At 34.7% G+C, this 22,311-nt stretch overlaps 1 protein-coding gene across 2 annotated transcripts in view; it reads right to left on the bottom strand.

Annotated features, from left to right (window-relative positions):
- VTA1 (vesicle trafficking 1) overlaps positions 1 to 22,311 on the bottom strand; it is a 50,810-nt gene that overhangs the window by 14,171 nt on the left and 14,328 nt on the right. For both annotated transcript variants that reach the window (XM_069487864.1, XM_069487865.1), the window contains exons 2-5: positions 19,689 to 19,783; positions 17,011 to 17,138; positions 16,268 to 16,343; positions 2,718 to 2,826 (exon numbers count right to left, since the gene is read on the bottom strand). In XM_069487864.1, coding sequence (XP_069343965.1) covers positions 2,718 to 2,826; positions 16,268 to 16,343; positions 17,011 to 17,138; positions 19,689 to 19,783 — 408 coding nt within the window. The remainder of the gene's footprint in view (positions 1 to 2,717; positions 2,827 to 16,267; positions 16,344 to 17,010; positions 17,139 to 19,688; positions 19,784 to 22,311) is intronic.

The raw sequence follows: 22,311 nt of genomic DNA, 5'->3' as shown, positions 1-22,311 counted from the left end.
AACATGACACATTTATGCTATCCAATAAGAACTATTTTCTGACAGCTGCTTTTTACTCAATATTTATGGGGTACTCGCTATGAAATGATTATATGTATGTTGATTATATGTATGTTGATTATTTGTATGTATGTTGTTTAAAGTATTTACTTAATAAATAAAAACAAAGGAATGAAATTTCACATTTAGCTATGTAGAAAAAAGTGATGGAGATACTTTGTTTTGAAAAGTTTTGAAAGGTAGACTTATAAAATACACTGTATCATTAGAACTGGAAAACTATTTTGAGAAAATTAAATTTTGACAGTATATTTAAAATGACAATTAGCCACTTTTGGGAATCATAGTTATTTAAAAGAAAAGCAAGCTAAAGCTACAGATTTATGAAATAGAATAGATTTTATTGTTTCTCATCAAATTTTTAAATAACTTTTGTCTGATTATTAACACATTATATATTCAATGTAGATAATTATAAATAAGCAAAAAGAAAATTAAATTTACCCATTACTCTGAGATGATGAGCATTTTACTAACTATACTTGTGGATGTATTTTATTTTATATGCATTAAAATCACCTTCTCCTATATTGGAGAACTCTAACATTTATACATTCTGGAAAAGGGAAGAAAACCCCCCAAAACCAAAAACCAAACAAACAAAACAACAACTAACTACTGAAAGGCACTAGAAAGTGACCAAAAGCTGGTAGAAACCAGAAAGAAGGAACCCCGTCAAATCTCACCAAGAAAGGTATGACTTTATGTGGTTTTTCACCTGAGGGCACTCAACAGTCTGTGCAAATGAAAGAGTTGCCAAAAGAGAGCCTTGAAATGTGCATATGAACCCCAACTAAATATCTGTATGTCCCGGAATTATGGGCATAAATATCAGGAAGACTCAAGGGGGCCTAGAAAAGCAACAACTTAAGCTGAAAGAAGGAAGGCCAAAGTTTGAGTTCAACCAAGTTAACTGTCTGCTAGAATAAGAATCAAGACTTTGCCAAGGAAGATAACAGGATGCTGAAGAGCTACAACATGTTATCGACAATAGAAATTATAGAAATGGGAGCAAAAGGAAAATGTGAGAGTCTACAAAAAAAAAGACCTTAAAATGACCCAGGTATTGAAATGAGCAGAAAAGAACTTTAAAGCAGCTACTATAAATATGTTCAAGGCTATAAAAAACCATGGCCATAATAAATGAAAGAGAAAAAACTAACCAGAGAAAAGAAAATTACAAGAAGGAAACAAAAACAGATAGGATTAATAGAAAACAAATGGCAAAACAGTAGGTTTGAATCCACCTATAGCAATTGTATTCAATGTAAATGGACAAACATTTCTAACGCAGGTGTTGAGAATGAATAAAAGATAGATGCTTTTTACAAGAGATGTACTTTAAATACAAAACCCCAGATTTATTTAAATGAAAAAGATGAAAATAGACACACCATGTAAGTGACAAAAAAGCTGAAGTCCCTAATTTTTTTTTTTTTTTTTTCTTTTTTTTTTTTGAGACGGAGTCTTGCTCTGTTGCCCGGGCTAGAGTGAGTGCCATGGCGTCAGCCTAGCTCACAGCAACCTCAAACTCCTGGGCTCAAGCAATCCTTCTGCCTCAGCCTCCCAAGTAGCTGGGACTACAGGCATGCGCCACCATGCCCGGATCATTTTTTCTATATATATTTTTAGTTGTCCATATAATTTCTTTCTATTTTTAGTAGAGACGGGGTCTCGCTCTTGCTCAGGCTGGTCTCGAACTCCTGACCTTGAGCAATCCACCCGCCTCGGCCTCCCAGAGTGCTAGGATTACAGGTGTGAGCCACCACGCCCGGCCAGAAGTCCCTAATTTTAATAACAGACAAGTAGAATTAATGACAAGGAATTTTGGCAGAGATAGAGTTAAACATTTCACAATGATGAAAAGGTCACACAGATACCAAGCTGATAGAAGCTGGGGTGTCTAAATTTAATATCAGGCAAAACAGATTTCCTGACAGTGGGATGTTTCATAATAATAAAAGATTAATTCATAAAAAAATGAATAATTATAAAGGTGCATGTGCCTAATATAATAACAGAGCCTCAAATGAAACAAAAAACTGACAGAACTAGTAAAAAAAAAATTCAGATGCAGAACAGTATGTATATTACCAATTGTATGAAAAAAGGGAGGCTAAATATTCCTATTTGTTTGTAAATTCATAAATTATGATTTCTATAAATGAGCACAAAAATCTAAAACTGGTATTTATTTATTTGAATTGTGAAAGGATCTGGGAAGATGAGGAATGTGGTGGAAATGAGAAATTCACTTTGTATTTTTATATACTCCATAATTTTTGAACCATGTGAATGTATTACTTACCTCTCCACCCCCAATAATTCACACAATTCAAATAGATACACAAAAAATAATATAGTGTTCTTTGTGGTTTGGAAACATTTTATAAATTATAAATGGATTGCCTTTCCTATGCAGAGATGAAATGTGATTAGAGGTAGGAGACAAACCATTTTGTTGACCTGGGCAGATATTATAGCAGTTTGGCCTTGATCTCTCATTATCCCTACATTTATGTTACACTTAATTTTCATGGATTTTGGACCTGATGGAAACAAAATTGCATTGTTCCTTCCAAAAACTTTGAATAATAATCAACTGAACAGTTATGATTCTATTAAATACTTTTACTTAGAACAAATAAATAACATACCATTATCTTCTTCAATTCCTACAGGGCCTGCTTGAGGAGTCTCCCCATTCTTTAAACAATTGTGGATGTATGTTGCTTTCCACCTTGCATATTTCCTGTGTTTCACATTCTAAAAGAGAGTATTTAATATCAATATTGGACTACAGCAAAAAAGCAAAAAGTAAACTTTATGATGACCCATACCATATTTCTAACATAAAACCTATTTTTGCAGATTACATTCTGAAAGAGTCTGGAAATCTCCTTATTCTATTGCTGGATTCTACCAACCATTTAGGGCTTGACAGACTTCAAGAAAATCTAGCTTCCTCAAAACACATGCCTAGTTCTCTTTTATGATTTCACATTTCAGAAAAGATCTGCAGTGGAAATATGGGAATGTCCAGCCAGCAAAATCTGAAACTCTTATGCACAGGGAAAACTAGGCTAAATGGAATTTTAAGATTAAACATAAAAGATAATAATAGATTGAACTATTTTCCTTAAAGAGAAAAAAACAAGACCTGTACAAATCTATGAAACAAAAGGAAAACTAAGATGATGGAGTGGTTAAAGCAAACACTAGACTGATTGGCATGTAAATCTGACTTCTTAACTTGTCATATGCTAGTTAACAACTCTGAACCTCAATTACCTCAATTCTAAAAAGGGAATTTGTAAGGAGAACTGAAAATATCATTGAAGAGCCTGCTGGTTGGTTCTTTTTCCCTGCCTTAAAATTCAAGCTCCATGCTATAAAATATAAGAGTTAAAATCTCTTAGGATTGTGGATGGGCTGGTGATTTTTAGTTTATATTTTGAACTGATCTTTATGTAATAATACTCATGAACCAATGGCATTGGTATCACCTAGAAGCTTGTTAGAAATGCAGCATCTTCAAGCCCAATTCAGATCTACTGAACCAGAATCTGTTCCACAACAAGATACCCAGGTGATCTGTACAAATACTCGAGTTTGAGAGAGCGATGGTTTTACTACATTGAAAACAACAGTATTGGAAATAGAGTAGCATTTTGCAAAGATCCATTAAGTCATGGATAAGTGCAAATATAGTATATGGTCCAGATACTTAATTGAGTATTTAATATAATCTGAGTCTCCACATACTACTACAGATAACTTCTATATAGAAACCTAAAAAAAAGTAACCCTCAAATTACTGAATTGTATTATATTTCATTTCCCTTTTCTTATTAAACACTCCTTTCATATATTCCATTAAAAAATTCCATACATTGATTCCGATTTTCTTCTATAGGTATGACTGTATTTTTTTGTTCCACTTCTCAAACAGGTTTTTCCAAAGAGTGTTCACATTTAAAGTCTTCAACTTCTTCAATATTCTGTTCACTCTGGAGGGGAAGGGAATAGAGTTCTCTTTCTTTCTTTCCTGTATAATTCATATTCTCAAGTCACACAAAAGGTAAGAGAATTTGAATACACCTGTGCTTTTAATGGCAGGGAGCCCACATGTGCCAGCCTGTACCTCACCTAAGTAATCAGTTCACTTGCGGAACTGCTCTTGCTAATGTTAACCAACAGCCTACTCCACACTGGAAAATACAAGGGACGCTTTTCTGGCATCATTTTACCAAACCTCTCAGCAGTTTATTAAACTTTGGGATATTCCAACTTTTGTGAAACATTCTCATCCAAGGCTTTTGTGACATTCTATTCTCCTGGTTTCTCTCCTGTCTCCTTGGCTACTACTCCTCTATCCGATCTCCAAATAATTTTAAGCACCCTGTCCTAGCAGAGACTGCAAACTAGTGGGCTCAACCAATGCTGATTCATATAGAATTTTAAATATGAATTGTTTTCTATATTTAAACACTGGGAAAGTTACAGAAAATTCAAACTTCCCTTTTTTTTTTAAAAAAAGGAAGATCTGAGTCCACATTAACTTGGTAATAATTATCTGAGCTGAATGGGGTAGTCCCCTTCAGATGATGTATATTCGTTCATTCTCCTCTTCTCCACTCTCCCTCACCTCCAGTTCACACACTGTATCAGTTGCCATTTTTTACCTCATAGTGGGCTTTCTTCATTTATTATACTATCTACCAGATTCCTACAAGCATCATGATCCTGCCATGAAGCCTATTTTCTTATCTCTCCATACACATTCCCAATGGCTTTAAGTACTATTGATGTCTTTATTATTCTTAAATTTATGTATCTAACCAGGATCTGCTTCGGACAAATATCCAACTGACTGTGTGACATCACCACTTGGATGTCTCATGTATGATGGAAATTAATTTATCTAAAACTGTTTCTTTGATTTCCCTCATCGCCTTTCCTCTCCACAGGGATCTTCGTTCTCTCAAGTAAGAGATATGTGGGAGTCATTTTTAGCTGCTCTTTTTTCTTTTTTTTTAAGTACAAATTTTTTATTTTTAATTATTATGGGTACATAGTTTTATACACTTATGGGGTACATGTGATGTTTTGATACAGGCATACAATGTGAATTAATCAAATCAGGATAATTCAGGTATCCATCACCTCAGGCATTTATCATTTCTTTGTGTTAGGAACATTCCAATTCTACTTTTTTAGTTATTTTAAAGCATACCCTAACTTATTGTTGATGAATCACTTTGCTGTGCTATCAAATATTATTCATTCTATCTAACCACCTAACTATATTTTGGAACCCGTTAACCACTCCCACTTTATCACTTCCTTCCTGCTCCCCCTTCCCATCCTCTGGTAACCGTCATTCTACTCTCTGTCTCCATGAGATCACTTGTTTTAATATTTAGCTCCAACATATGAGTGAGAACATGTGAGATTTGCCTTTCTGTGCCTGGCTTATTTCACTTAATGTTCTTCAGTTCCTTCCATGTTGTTGCAAATGGCAAGATTTCTTTCTTTTTTTATGGTTATATAACATTCCATTGTGTATGTATCACATTCCTTTATCCATTGGCCTACTGATGGGCATTTAGGTTGATTCCAAATCTTGGCTGCTATGAATAATGCTAGCAGCTCTCTCTATCCTTTGCTCTCCCCCAACTCCCTCATCTAGTTCACCAGGAATCCAGTTGATTTTCCTTCTGAAATGTATCTTGAATTGGTCTTCAGCTCCCCATTTGCTCTGCAATAGCACCCTAATCTGTCTCCTTACTTAAATTCTTGCCCTCCCTCCCTCCACCATTTTCCACATCCAGTACTCAGAGCAGAGTGATCTTTCTCAAACATATATCCATTCAGGCCAATCTTTTCAGTGGCTTCCTGATGCACTTAAAATACAAAACACACTCTAAGGTGGGCTACAAGAATCTCCTCTACCTTGTTCTTGACTGTTCAACCACCTCTAAATGTCCCTATCCCGTTTACTACCATGCAGCTATGTGGGCATCTTTTCTGTTCTAAACATGCCAAGGCCTACACAACCTACTCTTTCTGCCTTGTTCTCCTTATTACTCACCAAGCTAACTCACCCCTACGCAATGTCAGATTGAATGTCACTTCCTCAGAAAGGTTTTCCTGACTTTTCCAATCTAACGATAATCTCACATCTTTTCTTTACCAACATTCATCACAATTTATAATTAGATATTTATATGCATGTTTAGAGTGTTCTTTCCCCCAAACATACACACACACCCCCTAGCATATAAGTTTCTTAAGAGCAAGGTCTATGTCTGTCTGTTATTCATACAAAGCACTTGGCTTTGTGACCAGTGAATAGTAGTTGCTCAACAAATATACACATCTACAATGCATGGTGGCTTAGTTGACTCTGACCAAAATTTCTGTGGTAGTATAAGGGACAATTACTTCTGGGGTATGTAATGGGCTATTGGATTTAGGCAATTGAATTAAGTTTATAATACAGCAGTTAGATAGAATGATTTGAAATTTCCAGTGTTTGTTTTGACCTATAGAAACAGCAATATCTTATGGTTCACCTTTTTCCTTTTCCATTCTTTGAGAGGAAAGAGTATGTATGTGCTAAAGCACTGAGTTTTCCAGATTATTTTTAATTTTTCAAAATCCTGAGCATCTAGGATTGAAAGTCTACAAATTAATATCAGATGTAAGAGTCTCTAGGTTTATATGTCCACTTGAATTCAATACCTGAAAAATGACATTATTTTAAAATGTTCATTATTTACCTATACTCCAGCAATGAGAACTAATGAAGGTAATTACTTAAATTTTAAGAGGTTTAAAGTTTCCCCTTTTTCATAACCTCAACATTATGAAGGTTCAATAAATTCTGCTATTATTTAAGACCTTCCATTAGCAATATGGGATATAAAAAATAAGTGGATATATTATTTCCACTTTCAGGGAGCTAATAATCTTTCTATGGATATGGAATTAAAATAGAAAAGAATATTACTATATAAAAATACAGTAAATAGAAGTATTGTTTCTTACAGTAAGTACATAGAACACTTCAGAGAATAAAAAAAAAATAGAATAAAGGATAACTGGTAAAGGAAATGATACTTTAGTTTGGCCATGCAGAATGGGCATGATGTGAAAAGGTAGAAAGAAGTGGTAAGCCTATTCTGGAGAGAAGAAAAGTATGAACAAAGTCTGAAGGACAGAAATAAAAGAAATATTTGGGGAATGAAGATAAATAAATCAATTGCCATGGGTAGAAGATACATATTAAGGACTAATTGGATAAGTAACATAAATCAAAGAAAAGATTGACGTTTTAGACTAACATCTTTATAGCACTCTGCAGGTTATAAAACACTTCCACACATTTTCCTCTTACTCAGTCCTCACAATAACCTTGAAATTTAACCAGGTCATGTTTTACTCACCTTAAGGCTCTAAGACATTATAGGACTGGCTCAACGTAAATACAGTTTAACCTGGCATTCAAGGCCCTCCACATTGTGGATACCGTTTCAGTTTTATGTCCCTCAATCCAGAGGGGACTCTGTCTCATCTGCATGCTTTTCTCATGCTATTCTCCCTTATCTAACATGCTTTCCTTTTCTGTGAAACTTCTCCAAGTCTCAGCTCAAATGTTTATTCCTTATGAAGCTTCCTAATTTCCAACAAATCAACAGTTATTTATTATTTACTCAAGATCAGGCGCTATGCTAAGTGCTGGGGATCACAGGCTGAACAAGTCAGGCATGAGCTTCAGAGTCCAATGTGAAAGCCAGGCAATAACTGCCATCCCTAAATGTGGCACATGTCTTATCTAAGTCCCATAGTATTTCTTCATCTTTCTTAGGACTCTACAATCCCATCCTTACAGAGATGAAGAAATGCTAATTATAAAAATAAAACGACTTCCTGAAGGTCACATTGTTTTAGCAGTAAAGTTAGCCACTCAATTCAGGGCTGCCTTGGTAAACTACAATTACCACACTGCAATCTGCAATTCAATGAAAATACATGAAATAAGAGAAAATGGGCTTTAAAAGGTTGGCAGCTACTTAATGCCTATTAATGCAGAATATACTTTTTGGTAGAGACCATTTTAAAACTAAATGAATAAACTGCTTAGGAAAGTTTAAGTTGCTTTTGAGATTTTTAAAAACAGGCCAAATTTTGCTCCATCTGAAATAATTTGATCCTGTCTGAAGACTTAGTGGGAAAGTTGTAATGACTTTCAAGCCTAATTTCTTAGTATGAGCAGTATAGAGAAGTTAAACCACTTTGGGTTTCTTCATTAGGATGTGAAATTTAATAAAATATTATTCTAAGCTGAAAAGGGTCTATTTAGTAAACACATTTTTAAAAAACTTCCCCCAGAAGTATATAAAGTAACATAACTTTGATTTTGATTTCACACTGTTTCTAAGACACCTCTATTCCTACAAATTGGTGCATATAATACTTAGCGGAAATTTCTGGCATTAGTAACTCAAAACTAATTTACTTTTCAATGCTGTTTTCTTTAAGATAAAGGACGCTAGATATTAAACAATATTTTAAGAGGAAATTTTCAAGATGTCAACTTTTTGAAATTTGGTAACTCCTTTTGGCTGATTAGACATTCTTTCTGGGAAACAGGAATTGCAAGAACTTTTACTTCTGTGCTTGGCCTCTAAGTTATTGTTTTCTAACAGAATGGATGAGAATTACTGATAACTGCAAATTTTGGCTACTAGAGTCAGCAGCAGTATACAAGACTTTCCATTTAATTTTTAAATCACTTGCTACTCTGAACAATGATTGGTTAGAAAATACTAACCATATAGGCTGCAGCAGGTGTTCTCAAACTTAGTGCCTGTAAGAATCATGTGAGTGCAATAAAAAAACACACTCCTGGCCAAAACTATGAAAAATCTGATATAAATCATTCTCTGTTAGCATACCAAAAAGCCACATTGAAAGATAAGGTTTTATTTACATTAGCAGTCTCCAATTCTTCCTCTTTGATTTTATCTTCTTCTAGGCAGGTTTTTATCCCCAGGACCCATTTCTACTACTTTTGTCAAGGTCTCAGATTACTTCTATATTGTTAAACACAATGCTTAGATGTCATCTTCCTTGACCCTATCAGCCCGAATAAGCGATCATTTCACCCTCTTTGATCCACCTCCAAGCCCCCACATCCTGCCTTTTCACTTGGTTTCCTGATTATCAAGGCGTCTCCTGGTTTTCCTTTTCTCTTGCTAGTGCTCCTTCAGTCCTTCATACTGGTTCTTTCTCATTTCTCAAGGTCCAGAGTGCCCCAGACTTCAGTTCTTGGACTTCTTGTCTCCTTGTTCTAAACTTTACCTTGATGATCTCATGCAGTCTAATGACTTCAAATAGCACTTCATGCTGCCAACTCCCAAATTTATACCTTCCGTTCAGACCTCTCTCTCTTTCACAGCCAGCTAGCTATTCATGTGCATCATCCCCTCAGTAGTTGTGCAAGGAGGACCACAGTGGGATCCAAATGGGATCTAGATCAGTGCCAACCAAATGTGCTCCCAGAACCAATGCTGGTCTGCAAAACTGTTTACAAGTTTGTGACAAGATAGAAATGTTTAGAACACACAGAGCAGACTAGGTTGTTATTTTTGTAGTAATTAATTTACTTGTATTTATATTTTACAAAACAAGCAATTTCCAAAGGTTTGGAAATTAAAAAAAAAATGCTTGACCTTTACCACAAAGAGTTTGAGAAATATCATCTCGGGCTATAGCATCTGACAATAAGGTACTTACAATTTTTCTGACCGTGAGTTTTCTCACTATAATTTAGAGTTGTGAAAGGTGAAGCAAAATATATCTGAAGTGTCTAAGCACAGTGCCAGGCAAATGGTTGGTACTGCCAGTGGACTGCTTCCCTGCACTTCATCATTAATAAACCATATATCATCATAGTTATTTTGTCTTTCCAAGTTAGAATATAAGCTCTGTGTGGGTAGAAAAACATAGCATATTAATCTGATTCTCCCAAATAAGTAGACACTCCTTAAATAAGAACAGTATTATATTTTACTTGCAATTTTCATATTTTTTCTAAATTAGCACTATTATATCTTAACCAAAGATTATGAAGAAAAAACATTGCTAGTAGTGAAATAAATCTAAAATACAATAAAAGAAAGCCTATTGATAATATTGGCCACAAATACATTACACAAGATAATATAGTAGGAAAATAAAATGCTTATGTTTTGAATATCTCTTGCTTTAAAGCACAAAATTAAAAATTTTAATATTACTTTGGTACATATTCCTAAAACTGGGGCACTGATTCTAAGAGAAGTATAGGAGTGCTGGAAGTTCACACAACAACAAATTTAATCAAAATGCTGAGGCGGAATTATATAAGGCCTAGTTATTAAAAGTTAAATATATATACCTAAAGCAGAGATACAAGAGTTGAGAAATAGAAGAGTGGTAGACAAAGTATTTAAAAAAAAGAAAATCCAAAAGTGTTGAAGACTAAAGAAAAATATGACATGAAATTAAAAGGGAAAAAAAATATCAAGAAATGACCAAGAAAAATGCTGTGAGTGAATGACATCTATTACATTTTAGAAGAGTTATAAAACAAGTTTTGAGTCATGAAACAAGTTCAAGTCTGAAAATTATTTCCATCTCAGATAAAAAAATGAAAAGCTAACTATAGCAACTTTTGAAATCTCAACTAATAAGCCACTTTTTTCCCTCTAATATTTTACTCCATGTGCAAATACATACACTTAATGCCAAAGAAGACGAAAGAGTAGAATGAGACAAAGTCCCCCCCTTCAAGTATTTGTAGTAAAATTTATTCTGAAATATACAAAAATGAAGTCAATAAATTCACGGTGCAATATTCATATAGCTAAGACTCTAAATAAGGGTGGAAGAGTTGAGAGAATGGACAAATTCAATAAGGGCTAGAATAATGTAACTAAGACTCAAAAAGAAGGTAAAACTTAGGCAACGCAGACTAAAAACAAACAGCATTCCCAAAGGTGAAAATTGAGAAGATGGTGAGCAGAATGGTCTGACAAACTTAGAACTGCGAAACAGTACTACAAATATGGTATGGAATATTATAGAAGGCCTGGAAATTTGGCAGAGGAGCCTGGACTTGCAGTGCCAGGAAATGAGAAGACCAAGTAGGTTCTTCAATAAAACAATGACAGGGGAGAACAGATTGCAGGGAAAAAGAGCCTGAAACAGGAAGATAAAATAAATTAGATAAACTGTAGTAATACAGCTTGCAAACCAGTGGTCTTTTTGAAAAGTGGTGAGATTTTAGTAAAAAGAACTTAATTAGAAGACTCAAAATCATTATGTACAAATTACATATAGAAGGCATCAGGTATTCAGGTTGTTTACACCTACACCTGCTACCCCCATATTGCTACGCTACCTGACATTTCTCCCTTCTTCCTAGTAAAAATTTGTTCTTTGCTGGTATAATTTTCAGTGGTTCTACTTTTCACTATCATTTACATAACTTACATAGTTAATTTGTTTTTTACCCCTCCTTTTGCAGCTTCTAGTCTAAAACCGTTTTTCTTTCTCTCTTCCCTTTTGTTTTTTGTGTTCTCTTTCATTTGTTCTTTGTTCCTCCTTCCTACCACTTCTTGCATGCCTGAACATATAAACTGGCAGAGCTGAAAAGGACCAGAGATCCTCTTGTCCAAGCTTCCTATTTGACAGAAGAAAAACCAAGTCCAGAGAGGTAAGATGACTTCTTTGGAGTTCAATGGGGCTTGGCTCTGATAGCCATTATTTCTTTGTATTTAGAATAAATTTTCAGAGCTGACAGCAGACAATCATAAAGTTCTTCAGACTTTAAAAATATAGCTTAAAAACCATCATTGTCTTGATTATAAAGATAAAATTAAAAGACAATTAAAATACACAGATAAAAACAATTATGCTGCTCCCCTCCTATTTTCTGTTGTTATTTTAGATTTTAGTGTTTTTCAAACAGCATTCTTTAAGAAGCAAAGGAAGCAACAAATTTTGAAGAAAGTTTTTGCTCTGTTAAAAAGCTATGGAATATCATGCAGTCCACAGTACTGCATTTCCCTTATAAATGATCACATAGGTTACAGTGACTTCTGAAATTTACCTAAAGGAGAGTATACACTTAAAAAACTAGATCTGCCTATCTGAAATCTTCAGACTCACTCTTTTCCCACTTTTCTGTTTCCTGCCTTTGTCTGTGCTAGTGCTTTCAAAGTACAGGATGACACTAAAGTGGAAATATAAAGGAGGGAATGAGTTAAAACTGCCAAATGCTTTGAAGTAACTAGTTTACGGTTTTTAAAACTAAGTCTTTTTAATAGTTTTTGAAACAAGAATGTTACAGTAGTGTGTGTCATATGTTAGGCATATAGTGCTTAAATGACAAGTAAATAAAGTCTCAGATTTTCTTAGATAAACCATGAAGACCTGTTAGAGAGGGCTGCTGCTGCTGACTGCCTGGCTTCCCTTTATTTTTAGGAGCTGGTGGAATCATAGCTAGGGTGCATTCCTCCCTATTCCAGTCAAGTGAGCAACATTTCAAATTACTGGCATTTTAAATCATTATTTCCGAAAAACCCAGATCTCAGTAATCACTATGAAGACTCCAGTTTTAGAAATGGAAAATGATGGAACAGAAAACGACACTGAAGGCTGGGCGCGGTGGCTCACGCCTGTAATCCTAGCACTCTGGGAGGCCGAGGTGGGCGGATCGTTTGAGCTCAGGAGTTCGAGACCAGCCTGAGCAAGAGCGAGACCCCACCTCTACTAAAAATAGAAAGAAATTATACGGACAGCTAAAAATATATATAGAAAAAATTAGCCGGGCATGGTGGCGCATGCCTGTAGTCCCAGCTACTCAGGAGGCTGAGACAGGAGGATCGCTTGAGCTCAGGAGTTTGAGGTTGCTGTGAGCTAGGCTGACGCCACGGCACTCACTCTAGCCTGGGCAACAGAGTGAGACTCTGTCTCAAAAAAAAAAAAAAAAAAAGAAAATGACACTGAAAATAAGAGGAAACACATTTAAAACAAGGCTGATCAAACTAGTTGGCCTGCGGATTATGAAAATGGCATACAGACAGTCTTACCAGCATTTTCCTTTCTTTGTTGGCTGTCTTTATACATTTAGACAATCTTAGTTTGTAGTTAAAAATCAGTTCACTAGTCTTGTAAGGATAAGGTCACTATAGCACATTAGATAGGAGAAATGTCAGTATTATGTGCTGAGCAATTTATAAATTTTCATATACATACTTTTTGCTGAAAGTACAAATTTTGCATATTATAACATATATAAGTTAGTGAAATGCACCCATATAATTACACATTAACTGTGTACATACACATTTTCTAATTTAAATATGCAGAATTTACATGAAGGCCCAAGAATAAACCTCAAAACCTCAACCCAATCATATGACCACAGGGACTTCCCTGTCCAGTCTGGCCTCAGAATGTTTAATTTCTTCTTTCCCTGCCATTGCAGACTCCTCCAGCTCTCTGGAATCCTTCATCCATTAACGAAGATGCTATTTCCTACTTTATTCCAGGGCCAGCACAAGGTAGAGAAAGAGCTTTGGTAGCAGGTTGGGTAATGAAATGGGGGGGAAAAAAGAGCACCATCGTTTTGGGAAAATTTCCCCTTTAGCCTTATGCTGTATTCTTTAGTAACCTCAGGATCTAAACAAATCCCACCCCATCACTCCCAACCTCTCTTGAAGCCTTCTCTCATTGGCCTCAGTCTTCACAGTCTTTGCCTTAGTTAGTGTGATCAAATAACTAAGGAAGCTGTTCTTTATTAAAGCTACCTAGATTTTCTTTCTGAAATGCAGATGAATCATATACTTTATGTGTGTGGAGGTGTTATGTGCCCCTTAAGTGAAAAGAACCTATTACTCACTTAAGACTTCTAGAAATTTTGTTCTTTTTCCTATGTCTATTATTTCACCTATTGTCTAGGTTCCCCATTGTTAGCACTTATAACTTCAAAGGACTGTGTGTTTGCCTCTGAGATACATGGGCCCTGGTAGATTCCCCAAGTAAGGACAACTAGGAGAGGGTAAGGGGGGCATTTGGAAGCATTTGGCATACTGACCTGCTATTAAATACTTTGCCTTATCATGATCTTTTCCTCTGATATCTTGACTCTCTATTCATTTCTATGACTGTGTTTCTTTTTTCACTTCTTCCTCTTGCATTTTAAATACAGGTGTTTACCAAGGGTATTTACTTGATCAACTTCTCTCTCTTTCAAAATAATCTGCCTACCTGAAGGGTTTGTCTAATCTTATAACTTAAACTGTCCTTTCCACTTTGCTGATTCCCTGCCTATTTATTTCCAAGAGTCTTCTGGTGATTTCTTTTTCAGATGCCATATCCTTTTGAGATGTCATACCTGTACCTGAAATTTTAACATCTAAGTCTGAACATATTATTTTTTCCTCAAATCAAAAACAACTCACTGTGTGTGATTCTTCACCTCTCACTTAAGGTCCACAGTAATCATCAACAATTTCCTTTGCCAAATGGTTTGTAGTTTCCCTTCACACCAGTATATTCTACAGATGCCTATCATGCAAAGCACCCAGGGGGATAGTTCTTTATTCAAAAACACTAATCAGAGATTGCAAGCCTTCTGTCATCTGTCTGATCTGGCTTATGACTTACTTTTCTAATCTGAATTCTCATTACTCTCCTTCACTTCCCTGGTACTCTCCAAAACTCCACTGAACCACTCAAAGCTTTCTATAATGTCATATTTACATTATTTCTGTCTCCCCAAGTATCTAGGCTATTGCCTCACACTAGTAAAACAGAAGAAAACAAATCTGATCAGTAACCACAGGAGATGGGAGAAAAAGGGGGCCCAAACAGGTGGATCTATAAGGCCATCAAAATACAAAAAAGTAATACCCACTGAGAAGCAGTTCAGGTTTTCACACACCAGACCTCAGTTCTCTCTTATACTACTCTGTAAAAGAGTATAAAATCCTTGAGTGCAGTGGCTCTCAATGGGCACTGCCACATACCTAGCCTGGAGGGTGTTCTGAAAATATCTGAGGTGGTTTATGGTTATCTCAGTTACTGGGGAATGCTACCGGCATTGTGTGGGCAAGGGCCAGGGATGTTCAGAAATAAAAGGGGCAGTCATACAAAATAAAAAAAAAAATTGTTCTTCATTGGTCGCAACTTTGAAATGTCCTGCACAACTTTCATGCTGGCAAAAACCTTACTTATAATCATCAAGCCTAGGGCTTAACTTCAGTTTACATATAAACAAAAAGAACTATTTACAGTTTTACTACACAATTTTTTATAAAAATGCAAATACTTCATACATAGATTGTACTTCGTTTTGTTTAGAACTTTACTAAGAGCTACTCTTTGTTTGAAAAAAATCCTATTGTGGAAAACCGGTTTCCTCACAGTATTCAAATCACCCATGTAACACCTGTGTCAGTCTCATTTGTAGCTCTTTTTCTCTCTTTCTAGATTAATATTTCCCCACTCACAAAACAAATTTTCCATATGTATGGTAAAGCCTGCGACAGTGAAAACACTGAACTCAAAGCAGTAAGTTTGTCATTTAGTTTCAATCTGCTCATATATAATTATGTGCTCTGCTTATCTTAAAGTCACTATAAGAATCAAGTTGATGAAATGGATGTGAAATATCTTATAAAACACCAAGTCCCACATATATTTTACAAGGGAAATAAATCATCAACAAGACCTCTGACTAGAATGAGATAGGAAAAAACAGTACTAAAAAGACTCTGCCTCCAGTATGTTTATCAAATTACAGTGTAGAAACTTAATAGCACACAGGATTTAGCAATATATATGAACACTTAACAAAATCAAATTCTAAACCTGTGCTGTCCAATACAGCAGCCACACGTGCTAAAGTGTAAAATTCAAACTGGATTTAAAGAATTTACTACAAAAATAAAATATATAACAGAAAATAATTCCATGTTTCTTTTTACTTTTTTAAAAGTGGCTAACAAAAAATTTTAAATTACATTTTTTGCTTGCATTACATTTCTGATGGACATTGTGCTCTAAACAAATAATGCAATAACAAAACTGACAAATAACAACCTTACTGATCTTCAGGAAGTAAAGGCAATAAAGAATGTCCACTTACTTCATCAGTGAGTTCTCCAAATACTGTTATGACATCTATTAAAAGACTTGCAGTATAGAAGGACTTAATCATGTTTCTGTAAGAGAAAAGAGAGCTGGTCTAGTTTAAATGAAAAACATTGAAATGTAATATTAGTCATGTAGCTATAAGAAAAAAATTCCAATGTTTATAAAAGCACTCTGAAATCAATATTTTAAATAAAATCAGATTTCAAGAACACAATGAAAACCTTTTCCCAATCTGTTATTGGGAGAAAGCAACAAGATTTACATTACAAATAAACATGCTACAGCAAGATTTTATTGTATGCTTTTGATTTTAGAAAATATAATTATAGTAATTTGAATTCATATCAAACCATAATGTATTTCTTTGCATTTAAATATTATAATGACAAATCATTTGAATTGGCTGGCTGGGTACTTTTAAAATCAACATCTTTGGGCCAGGCTGTGATTATGGCTAAAATCGACTCTTAGATTTTACTAAATGTTAAGGAATGGCTAATGAGGGTAAGTATATTTACTAAGAAAATAAATCTGCCCCGGGTACTTCTTCTTTGAGTCATTTTCCCTAAAAAGAAAGTCCAGCATTTGTAACTCAAAATCATTCTGAGGCTCTACAATTAAAAGAAAAAAATCTAAATCATTAATCAGAAAGTGCTCTATAGAATACTACATAATTCTGGTTATACAGTAACCAAACTCATAAAATAATTTTTATTTTCTTCTTTCTTTACATACTTGTGAAATCGCCCAGCACGATCTTCATTGTCTGCATACAAAAACATTTTCAGAGCATAATTCTCCAAGTGGGCACACCCAACTATTTCTTGAGTAATGGCTTCATTATCACCCAACTGTTTCTTGAGCTAAAATAAAATCAGATCATGATTTTGGACTCTTAAAAGTGTCTGCTGAAACACAAATAATGCTAATAATCATTTTAAGTAAATTATCTTACATTCATTTCAATAAAAGATGTATCAAACAAATCTTGCAAAAAAGAAAGTTGCAATGTATTCAAAACAAAATCCAATGGTTACAAAACTTTGAAGAAATACTTATGATAACCTAAAAGTACAATTTAGCTCTAATGATCAAAAGAAACAAGAATAAAAAGATAATATACCCAGTGAATGAAGCATCAGACAAATATTTGAAAATAATGCTATATTATCCAATGCACTATCAGTTATCCTAAAAATGAAATTAGAGAATTCTTTCCTAAGCATAGCTAACTTAAAATTTTAATTTATTCCCATTTCAATTTCTTCTATCAAATATAAAAAAAAATAAGATGAGAAGGTTAATTATGTCCTAAAATAGCATCTCTAAGAGCACGTTGTATAAAAAAAGATTCTAATTCTAAAGCAAACTCAGAATCAGATTATGGAAGCTTTTAAAATTTAGACAAATATATACTTCCAATCTTACAGTGTAGATTTTCATTCTGTATGTCCTTTCTTACACATACAATACTTTAAAGTAGTTAAAAACAAAAAAGTTCCTACTTTTTACTTAGACTGTCATACTGGAATAAAATTACTTTCTAGAATATCAGATCCAAGCATACTATTGCTTAAAAATTGCTTTTTTTCAAAGATGATATAAATTTAGTAAAAAATTAAAGAAGGCCTCAGGATTTTTCATAAAAACTAATAAATGCTTTACAGTAACAACAGAATAATTTAAGGTGCAGAAGAGCTTTAATGCTGGAATTTAAGGTTAATTTTGGCTATGCTTATCCTGGACATAAACAGAAGGAAAAAAAAGCACCACATACAATGCCAGTTTACTGTATCTAAACTGCAAAATGATTTGTAAACGGGGATTAATTTCTAGAAAAATTTTAGTGGGAGTAGGCCACTTCATCTTATCTCCAACAGAACATACCTGGCAGCAAAAATAAAATATACTTGAAGTTTTAAAACTGTAATACAAACATTATTGCACAGACAGATGTGCTGTCACCATGGAATAAACTTATTCTGCTGTTTAACTTTGAACTACTGATGAATCCCTTTATAAATGTGGCTTTACATTTTATAAGAAACTATTTGAATTTCATCTTATTCACGAGCTATTATCTTAATTATTACTGCTGTACTGTGAAATTAATAAAAAGACATATTGTCTATAAAATGTCTGATGGAGTTGGAATTTTACAAATATATTGCCGTGTGTGAGAAACATCTTCTCTCCTGCCCCAACTCCATCCCTCCAAAAGAGAGTACTCAAATTTATCTTGCATTCATAGAAGCAGCATTAGAAGTGGAAGGCCAGATAGGTTCCAGTGACAGCTGAATTCCCTCAGTGGTGCCACCAGGCCCGCCTTGGGTGGTTAACAGTAGCAGATGACACGGGCTCTGGGTCAGTACGCTAGTGAGCCACACCAGTGAGAGAGAACACTACTGCCCATGGCTGCTTAAAACAACTAGGCAGGGAAGTTCTGTCTTGGGGTAGGTCTTGATCTGAATAATAACTTACTAACAGTAAATGAAAGCAATAAAAAGCTCTGGACTGACAGGTATAAATGTTTTGATTTTGGTTTTTAGTATATCTCACTTTTGTTTCTCTAAGTTAAATAATGCAATTGCTCCAATAAATAGGTTTCCAATTCTCCTGAGCAAGTCACATAACTAAATAAGCAAATAAAAAGTAAGCCATGGCTATTAAGGTAACAGCCTTGGAAGAATTAATGAGTAGACCTTGACTTTGTTAAAAGAGAAACCAGCACCGGCTGGGCACAGGTGTCACAGAGCAGAGGCCTATTTACTAAGTGAGACATGGATGGCTAGCACCGTCTTCTTTATGCACCGACACGCAATCCCACCCATTCAATTTTCCCTTAATAGGCACCTCTACAGTGACCTGTGAAGTTACATCAGGTTTAAGAGGGTGACTCATTACCTACCACATTAATGCTAGGAGGGAAGGATGCCCGTACCATAAGAATATCTTGCCCTAGGACCCAGAGAGGGAAGAGAGAGGATAAACAATTGGTATCATTTCCTCCATCTTTCCTTTCACTAAAAGAACGGTCCACTTCATTATAATAAGAGGTATTTAAGAATTTTCAAATAAATCACCTATGTGACTGCATGGGGAAAGGTCAGAAAGAGTCACTTATGAAAATATGACTCAGAGGCCATCTATAATAATGTGGAACAAGATATGATAGCATATGCAAAGATATCTGAACCTACTTTAATTTGTACTTAACAACTCCTCTGGCAGTATGGCATAAATAAAAAAAAAAAGTGTCTAGTTTTTCCCCAAATATAATGGCATTACTGATTGTTGCCCAGGAAAAGAGCTAAAATGACAACACACATGCACACACACACACATACACACACAAATGAATAAAATGGTATTTTAAACATAACCAGAAAATAAACTTTGAGTGTTTAACTTACAGCTTCTAACTGATCCATTAGCTTTGATAAAAATTTACGACATTCAGGAGTTTTACTGTCAATCTTCATTCCAGTCTGCATAGCATATAAACGACCTACAAAAAAAAATGAGGTGATTTGAACAATTTAAAATTTAAACATCCTTTTCTATGACTGAATGTTTAAAATATGTTTTGCCTAATAATTTAAAATTTAAGTAAATTTGGAAATAAAACTTGATTTACTATGGATTTTATTTATAAAGAACATAAAAATACCCAAAGAATGCAAGAGATCCATGATGATAAAAAATTTTTAACAAGTAGGGCCCCTTTCCATTGGCATTATGTTTTTACAAAAAGGACTAGGTAGACCCCAAGCTGTCAAAGGGACCTACAACTGAACTGCTAGGTCAGGGCACATAGAAAAACCACCATACGTACAAGGGCACTTGCCAAATGCCAGACAAGTGATACTGATAAACATACAAAATGGGCTGAAATAGTGGGAAATGAGACTTGAACTAAGGTTTATAAGTGAAATTACAGTCATATTATGCATACTCCCTCTTAAATTATCTTCTCTTTAAAAAATTAATAAAAACAACTGAAATATGATTAAAGACAAACAACTCTTTGACTAATAGCACAATCTTAATAGCTTTCCCAGTGACAAGAGCTGTGGACAGTTTTTGTGGTAACTGCTATTACCATTGATATGTACATATAATGTATATAATTTAACTCTTACATTCAACAGTATGTCCTAGAGATCTGTGTCAGCACTAGTATTCCACTGGATGGATGCATCATTCTAACTAAAACACGTTAGGCAGCTCTCCAATGTTCATTATAAATAATGTTGCTCTACCATATCTCCTTGTGTATAATCCAAGAGTACTGTGGGGTAGATACCAACAGGTGAAATTTCTGAGTCGTAGTATGTGTACCATTTTCCTTTTGAGAGCTACCCTTAAATTAACCTCCATTTATCTATAGCAATATATGTAAGCACCCATTTCCCTAAACTCACAAAAAATTGGTATTATGAAACTTAAATTTCTGTCAATCTGAGGATTGAAAGTGATATGCCACTGTTTGATTTTCCATTTTCCCAACTACTAAACAGGTATTATATACTTACTGGATAGCTTTCCATTCTTTTTTAGGAATTAGGAGTAGTTATAAAAACAAAAGAAAAAAGTCTTCTGCCAAATTGGTTTGCTTTTTAACCAATTGACCTTCAGCAATTCTTTATACAGTATGAAGCAGGGACATAACTTCTCCCTCAAATGCAATCTTGTGAACACCATTTCTCTTCCTTGTTTTACTTTTCTCTTGAGCACGTAACCATCTTCTATTTATTAATCCTCTATCTCTACCCCAACTAGAATTCCAACTCCATGATGGGGATTTTAGTCTATTTAGGTTTGCTTGATGTATCCTTGGCATCTAGGATAGTGCTTGGCCCTCAATAAACATTTTCTGAATAGATACATACATGAATGAAAGAACAGTTCATTCTGTCCCAGTGATTTAAATGTCACTTTTATCATTCATTATCATATGTTAAGTTTCCTTGGGATAATAGGGTCCAATCTGTATAATGCCTACCCTGCTTGTTAGTCTGTTGGTCTATGCCTGTTTTATTTACAAGAACTCTGTACCAGGGCTTGATATCAATTAGTTATTTTCAGAATTTCCAATTCAATTGTTTACTTGACACCAAATCCTCTTTACAAATGTATTAATATATACATTATACAATTACCTATCTATTGTATCTGTGTATGTTTCTAATTTTAATGGCTTTATCTGAAGGAACTAATTTTTAATGCTTAGAGCTATATCATGTTGCAGAGTTTAAAGTTTAATTTATTAGTGTATTTATTTCTATATATCAAATTTAAGGATCTGATCCATCTAGGTGTTAAGGAGATGAAAAAAATGGAGTTTACACTGCTATTCAGTGTAGAAGCATGGCACTATCACTGCACACCAGCTAGCACTGAAGATTACTCTGACACACAAACATACTAATTTGAGAAGCAAAAAAAAGTACCTTATTTAGTTTAAATGTCCATTGCTTTGACTACAAATGTAACCAAATTTTTCTGTCTTTTTTTCACTCTTTCTTTTAACCAGTCATATTTCATTAACAAGTTGTCCTGGTCCTTTACCTCTTTGACTATACTAGGTTTGGTTTTTTTTTTTTTTTTTTGGAGACAAGGTCTTGCTCTGTTGCCCAGGCTGGAGTGCAGTGGTGTGATCACAGTTCACTGCAGACTCCAACTCCTGGGCTCAAGCAATCCTAAGCCTCAGCCTCCTAAGTAGCTAGGACTACAGGTGTGCATCACTATGCCCAGCTAATTTTTAAATTTTTTTTGTAGAGACAGGGTCTCACTATGTTTTTGTGTAGGCTGGTCTCAAACTATCCTCCTGCTTCCCAAAGTGCTGGGATTAAGGTGTGAGCCACCACGCCTGGCCGACTACATTAAGTTTTAGTTAGCCCCCCTACTCCTTAAGGCAGGGTTGAACACCCTCCCCTTTTCAAACCACTCGTATTTCTTTTGAGTTATCCAAGTTCTGTGCCTGTCTTAGGTCTTTTTTTTCTTAAAACTAATTCCCCAGCCACTTACTTTTTG

Source organism: Eulemur rufifrons, chromosome 15 (assembly GCF_041146395.1).
Source record: "Eulemur rufifrons isolate Redbay chromosome 15, OSU_ERuf_1, whole genome shotgun sequence".
NCBI lineage: Eukaryota > Metazoa > Chordata > Mammalia > Primates > Lemuridae > Eulemur > Eulemur rufifrons.
Note: the sequence above shows the minus strand (reverse complement) of the source record. Positions and strands in the feature narration are given on the sequence as shown.